At 44.5% G+C, this 6,677-nt stretch overlaps 1 protein-coding gene across 1 annotated transcript in view; it reads right to left on the bottom strand.

The window, feature by feature from the left end:
• Nucleotides 1-2,506: 2,506 nt before the first annotated feature.
• Nucleotides 2,507-6,677, bottom strand: part of LOC103365264 (atrial natriuretic peptide receptor 1) — a 16,213-nt gene continuing 12,042 nt past the window's right edge. Inside the window, exons 15-22 of the mRNA XM_008292666.1 lie at nt 6,051-6,170; nt 5,409-5,502; nt 4,337-4,424; nt 4,107-4,246; nt 3,736-3,888; nt 3,558-3,656; nt 3,077-3,168; nt 2,507-2,674 (exon numbers count right to left, since the gene is read on the bottom strand). Coding sequence (XP_008290888.1) covers nt 2,507-2,674; nt 3,077-3,168; nt 3,558-3,656; nt 3,736-3,888; nt 4,107-4,246; nt 4,337-4,424; nt 5,409-5,502; nt 6,051-6,170 — 954 coding nt within the window. The remainder of the gene's footprint in view (nt 2,675-3,076; nt 3,169-3,557; nt 3,657-3,735; nt 3,889-4,106; nt 4,247-4,336; nt 4,425-5,408; nt 5,503-6,050; nt 6,171-6,677) is intronic.

The following is a 6,677-nucleotide window of genomic DNA, read 5'->3' as shown; positions in this document are numbered from 1 at the left end:
CTGAAATGATTCCAAATTTATCAAAAGAGACAAAAGCCGGCCTGAAATGACTCAAAATATGGCAAAAACTGGCCCAAAATGTGTTGAATGTGAGAGAAATACGCCGAAAATTACTCTAAATGTGTTCAACGTGAGGAAGAACTTGCCCAGAATGAATAAATAATCGTTCAACCTGACAAACCCCTGTTCAGAATGTGTTCAATGTGCCTCTACATGTGTGTGAAATGACAAAAACCCGTCTAACATGAAAACAAACGTGTCTTGTTCTGGTCCAGAATGGCTCCAGACGTGTTTAAGGAGATAAAACTTTCCCAGAATGCCTCAAAGCTTGTCCAACGCTGAAAACAAACGCGGTTTCGAGGTTCTAAACGTGCTCAAAAACTCACAAAATTTGCATCAGAACTGGCGAAAAATGTGATATTTAAAGGAACTGGGCGTGTCAATGGCAAAATGGCTCCACAGCGCCCCCGAGAACAGTCCTGTTGGAAGCTCGTTTGGCCTCGAGGTACGATACTTGGTAGGCACGTGGAGCAGGTTGGGACGCACAAAAACGTCCAGGTGCCCACATTGCACGTCCAACAGGAAGTCTGGCATTTTGGAAAGACGGCGAGCATTTTGGCGATTTTCACTCATTTTTCTAAATCTATCTCCTTCGCGGGGGAACGTCGTACACACCTGAAATGTAGCCAGCACAAACTACAGGACGTGGTGATTAGAAGTTATCAGGACGCTCCACAAACGTGTAACGGCGCCAAAATGGTGGCCCGTGCCATTTCCATAAAAGGCCATTTTGCACATTTTCAGTGTGTTTCCGGCAGTCCTGTCGGAAGGCCGTTTCACCTTCACCAATGAGATTGGGTGGGCATGTGCAGCAGGTCAGGACGCACAAAAAAGCCAATCAGCGCCAAGCCCTAAACCCAACAGGAAGTATGTCATTTTGAAAAAAGACGGTGAGAATTTCATTGATTTTTGCTCATTGTTGGCCTTTTTCTAAATCTATCTCCTCCGCGGGGGAACGTCGTACACACCTGAAATGCGGCCAGCACAAATTACAGGACGTGGTGATTAGAAGTTCTTAAAACGGTCCGCAAAAGTGTAACGGCGCCAAAATGGCGGCCCGTGCAATTTCGGGAAAAAAAAGCCATAAACTACCACATGGTGTGTAACTGGCCCGGCTCAGCGAGGACCGGACCATCGCTGCTTTGACTTGTTGCCTGTTTTCCATGAGTTTAATGGTTCTTTACGTCGTTGCAGACGATCTGTTAAATGGATCATTCACTGTGACGCAGCAGAACATGGATGTGACGAAACCAAAAGGCCGTGGCAGCTCCCGTAAAGGTCTGTTTGGATAAAGTGAGGTGTGACGAAAGAGTCGGTTTTCTCTGTTTACACATTGACGTGGTTTATTGTTCAGAGCAGATTTAACGAAGCAGAATCACATGAAGCAGCAGCTCAGACACACAAGCTGAATCCAGCGAGCGTCAGCAGGAGTTTATCTACGAGTTGGACTTCGTGTTTCAGCAGGTTCACGTCAATCTGAGCTCACATCGAGTTAAGTTCATGTCGTTCGGTCCCATTTTCAACGTGTTTGTTGTTTCCTCCAGATTTCAAGTCATTTAAGAGAAATTTTTTTGAAAACTTTTGTGAGTCATTTTTGAAATTTATTTATTTATTTTTAATTTAGTCAGATTTTTTTTTTCCGTCTTTATGTTATTCTGGTATGCCAGAAATACACCAATAAATTAATAAGATCATTTTGAACAATTAATAAGTGAGACAACATGGCGACGTATAGTCTGAGTTGTGAGTGGTTATTATTGTTATTTATTTAATAATTTTTTTTCCTGTAGCCTTTTTGTTATTCTGGAATGTCTGAAATAGATCAATGAATTAATTGGATGACATATTTTGAGAATTTCTAGTAACTCTGTGTTTGTTTTTAAGATTTATTTTGGATATTTTTTTCATTACTCTGTACATGCTTTGGGGCCGTTTTGGCTGATTTTTGGCTGATTCTGGATGAATCCAGTGTCCTCCTGAACAACTCTTTATTTATTCTGTCACTTTGATTCATTTGGACTATTTTTCTGTCATTGTGCAGAAGTTTAAAAGTAATTTTCAACAAATTGTGACTCATTTTATAATCGGTTTCCAGTCGTCTTTTTTTTTTTTTTTAAATCACTGTGACCACATTTAGAAATATTTATGTCCGGACAGGTTTTTGCGGGTAATTATTCACAGCTTATGTAATTTTTTGAACAGATTTAGATAATTTTGGATAAATTCTGAGTGGTTTTCTAGATTTTTTTTATCTCACTTTGGAGTCAACAAACCGCTGGATGAATGCTCTGTGATGCGGTCAGATGCAGATCTCTGACGTTTAACTCCCGTCACGCTGCAAACTAGAAACGATAGAAACTGTTTGTTCTGGTTCCCACATCAGACAGAAAAGGAAATTAATCGGGTCGTCTCCACTTTGGTGGACTATCAACGAAGTGGTTCTGGATCAGGACGGGTCCAGCAGCAGGTCGTCACTCAGGAAGCCCGGCACTGACGACCGAAGCTCCGCCTCCTTCTCCGCCTCCGTCTCCAGGACGATGTGTTTGGCCGTCTCCTTGGAGACCAGAGACGTCTTCGTCCCCTCCAGCCAGTAGGTCACCATGTCGCCTTTCCCCTGCAGGGGCAGAGCACAGGGGGTTAGTTGGAGTAAGGACTGGGAGCACTGGGAACACTGGGAGGACTGGGAACACTGGGATGACTGGGTGCACTGGGAACACTGGGAGCACTGGAACACTGGGAGGACTGGCAACACTGGGCACACTGGAAACACTGGGTGCACTGGGAACACTGGGAACACTGGGAGGACTGGCAGCACTGGGAGCACTGGAAGGACTGGGTGCACTGGAAACACTGAGAACAGTGGGAGGGCTGGGCACACTGGAAACACTGGGTGCACTGGGAACACTGGGAGGACTGACAGCACTGGGAACACTGGGAGGACTGGGCACACTGGAAACACTGGCAGGACTGGCAGCACTGGGAGCACTGGAAACACTGAGAACACTGGGAGGCCCACCTTCACTTGCAGTGTCCCTCTACACTCCAGCACGTAGCCGCCGATCTCCTCCAGCAGGTAGAAGGTGCTGGAGCTGCACTGGATCTTCAGGGCTGCAAACAAAACCTTGTTGCAGTAAAGTCAGACTTTTTCTTTCTCAGTTCCAGGTTTTCTCTGAGTCTCCATCAAATTTTCAAAGATTCCGAGTTTCTTTTGGACAAACTACGAGTCACCCTGGACGGTTTGGACTCGTTTTGGTCGAATCGTCTTTGACTTCTTTTATCATTTTGAGCTCTTTATGAGACATTTGGTCAATTTCAAGTAGTTTTGCATCAACTTCAAATACCTTTGGGCATATTTTAAAAGCTTTGAATAATTTAGATAAATTTAAATCATTTTTGACAAATCGGGTCTTTCAGAAAACATTTTCTCATTCTGGATAAATTCATGAGTGATCATTCTGAGTCCCTTTCCAGACTCTGTTTGGTTCTGGTTCTGTTACCAAGGCTGTTGGACTCCATCCTGGACGCCGTGTTCACCGTGTCTCCAAACAGACAGTACCGAGGCATCTTGGTGCCGACCACTCCTGCCACCACCGGACCTGCACAAACAGCAGAACCCTCAGAAGCCGCGTTCCCGGAACACGCAGAACGTCTGGTTCTGGTGGAGGCTCGTGTTACCGGAGTGGATCCCGGCTCGGATCTGCAGCTGAGTGTTGGGCTTGTGGGGGATCCGGAAGGTTCTGCAGACGCCCACCAGGTCCAGAGCCATGCTGGAGATCTGGGAGGCGTGAAGGATCCCGTTGACCCGTGGAACACCGGAGACCACCATGTCTACACAACACAACAACAACAACAACAACAACAACACAACAATTAGAGTATCAAGTAGTCATACCTTGTTTGCAGTTATTTTGTTACTCCAGTGATTGTCTAACTCGGGTTCTGATGTCCACCGTTATGTCACTTCAGACTATTTCAGCCTTTGAATCTGTTTCTCCTAAGTTTTAAGCCTCCTGTCTATTAAACAGTTTGAACGCTGTTTTGCTCACAGGCGTCTCCGATGGTTTCCACCTTGTAGACGTCGTAGTTGTCGATGATGTCGTCGAACGTGGTGTAGAGCTTGTTGAGGAAGTCGACCACCTGGTAGGGAGTGCTGCTGCTGGACAGCTGAGTGAAGCCCACGATGTCGCTGCACACACAGACAGGTGGGTTAGTCCTCACGTGCACCCTCACCTCGCTGTCCAAGCTGCTTCTACTGCTTTAAGTCCCGCCCCTCTACCTGAAGAAGACGGTGGCGCTGACGTAGCTCTGGGCCTGCATCGGTTTCCCCTGGCGGAGGTCGTCAGCCACCTGCTTAGGAAGCATACCTGCAGCGCAAACACTTTGGTTTAACTCACATTCCTCGTGTCTTCTGAGAAGGGAGAGCATCTCATCCCTTCTTCTCAGTTGGATTTCTCCTGCAGTGTGTATGACAGTGCGGTTTCATGAACATCCAGTGACAGTGTGCACCTTGACCTTTCTGGTGAGACCAGTAGATTGTCTGTGCGGCAAAGTGTTTCCGAGAAAAACTGTTTTGAATTTGCATCAGATTTAATTGTTCTGGCTTTAGGTCCATCTCTGCACGCTTCACTCTAGTTTGAATTTCTCCTGAACTCGTGATTGTATAAATATATGAATGAATAGACCATTGGCCCACTTTGCCACCTGGCATCAAGCTACTGTACGGGACTCACCTGCAAACACAGATCAAACGTTAAATCTGTTGTTTCCTTTGATATAAAGGCTCGTATTGGAACAACGACACGTATTATCACGTGAAATGATTGAAGTTCTGGACTGCTCTGAATAACTTCTAAACCAGATTTATTGATTACAAAAACACAGTCGGCTCTTATGATGACCGAAACAAGCTTAAAGATAAATTACCCAGAAAATACCGTCATCTGGTTCATAAGGTTAGAAAAGGCTTCCTTCAGTCGATCCTCAAAAAAAGGTTGACGTGAAAATGGAGAAGTTTCTTTATCAGGTCTTCGTTAGTGTGACAGTGTTTGTCTAATTTGGTTCTAATCTCTTGTTTAAGTATAATTATAATTTCTGAAAAAGGTTACACATTCTACTGCGTGCATTCATTTAAATTTATTTAATAATTTGGTCTTTAGCGATGAACATAATTGCATCATCTGCATAAAAATAAATCTTTTCTTTGAATGTTTGTACAAATGGAAAACATAGCAGCAATCAGCGCACAAACTAGAGTTAATATGATTCCCTCCATCAAATCTAAATATACCAGAAACCACGTCATTGTGATGACCGAGCGTTTATGTGTTTTTGTGTGTTTTTTGTCGTACTGTACAGTAGCCGGTCAGTTTTCTGCTTCTCGTGCATCAGATCCTGAGTCCGTTCGGCCACCAACACCTCCAGATGTTTGCTGTACTTCTCCATCTGAAAGCGAAACGGTTCGTAGAAGTTCGCTTTCACGTCAATAAAAAATATCAAAAGGACGCTATTTACGAACCAGCAACTGGGAAAATAACAGCAGCTAAGAATTACTGGACTTTGGACTTTTTGACGATCCTTGAATGTACCATCGGTAACGTAGGATGTTGTCAGAGTTATCCAGTCTAATCGACCTTGTTCTAATCGGTCTCAATTTAAAGTTCTGTCACTTGTTCCAGCTGATAGTCGATGACTGACTCAGCTGTGACCAACAGATTCTGGTTCACTGTTTTTTATATTTTACTATTTTCTGTTATTTTAGGGACCAAACATCGGATGGATTGATCAACACTAACAGCACTCCTAACTTAGAGGCCTGATGCTTCACTGATAAAAGTGGAAATGTTGGTGTATAAGAGTTGTTCATAAAAATGTTCATAAAGCACCATTTAAATTAATATAACGAACATCCACAGTCTGATATGTATCATTTATGGTAATCAATGTAAACAACAATATCATGAATCTGCCGTCTGCTGTGCTCATGTCTTTACCAGGTTCATCATCATGTCCACGGGGCTGGTTTTGATCGGGTTGATCCGGTGAAGAAACTTCCTGATTTGTTCAAACGTGGGCCGGTGGGCGGGGTTATGAGAGCGACATCGTCGGATCAGCTACGGAAACACAAGCAGGACAAAAGACAGCAGCGAATGAGATGCTCTCATGACCGTTAAAGTGTGACGAGGTTTTTATAGAAACCGTCAGCGGACCTGGGGCCTCATGTTCAAAGACTTGCGTGAATTTCATACTGAAACCTGGCGTACGCTTCAATCCTGAAAATTGTGTCCGCACAAAAAAATCCAGATGAACGAAAGTGTGCGTACGCCGGATTCCAGCACATTTCCTTTGTACATCTCACTCAGCGTGGAATTGACCGCACATGTTGGAGAACCAGACTCCTCCCTCCCCACGCCCCCAATTTAAATATGCAAATTAGTATAAACAGGGCCGACAGGTGGGATTTCCCGCTCTGCAGGATCAGATAACAGTAACAAGGATGAACTCACCCCGTTTGAGCAGAGAGTCGCCGCTATTGTGGGTGACGTTGCTGTCACAGGGGTGGTGGGAGCACACGTAGGTCACTCAGATCACCCCAAGGTAAATATTTATTGTGTAACTCA

The sequence above is a fragment of the Stegastes partitus genome, unplaced genomic scaffold, assembly GCF_000690725.1.
Source record: "Stegastes partitus isolate 25-593 unplaced genomic scaffold, Stegastes_partitus-1.0.2 Scaffold823, whole genome shotgun sequence".
Lineage (NCBI taxonomy): Eukaryota > Metazoa > Chordata > Actinopteri > Pomacentridae > Stegastes > Stegastes partitus.
Note: the sequence above shows the minus strand (reverse complement) of the source record. Positions and strands in the feature narration are given on the sequence as shown.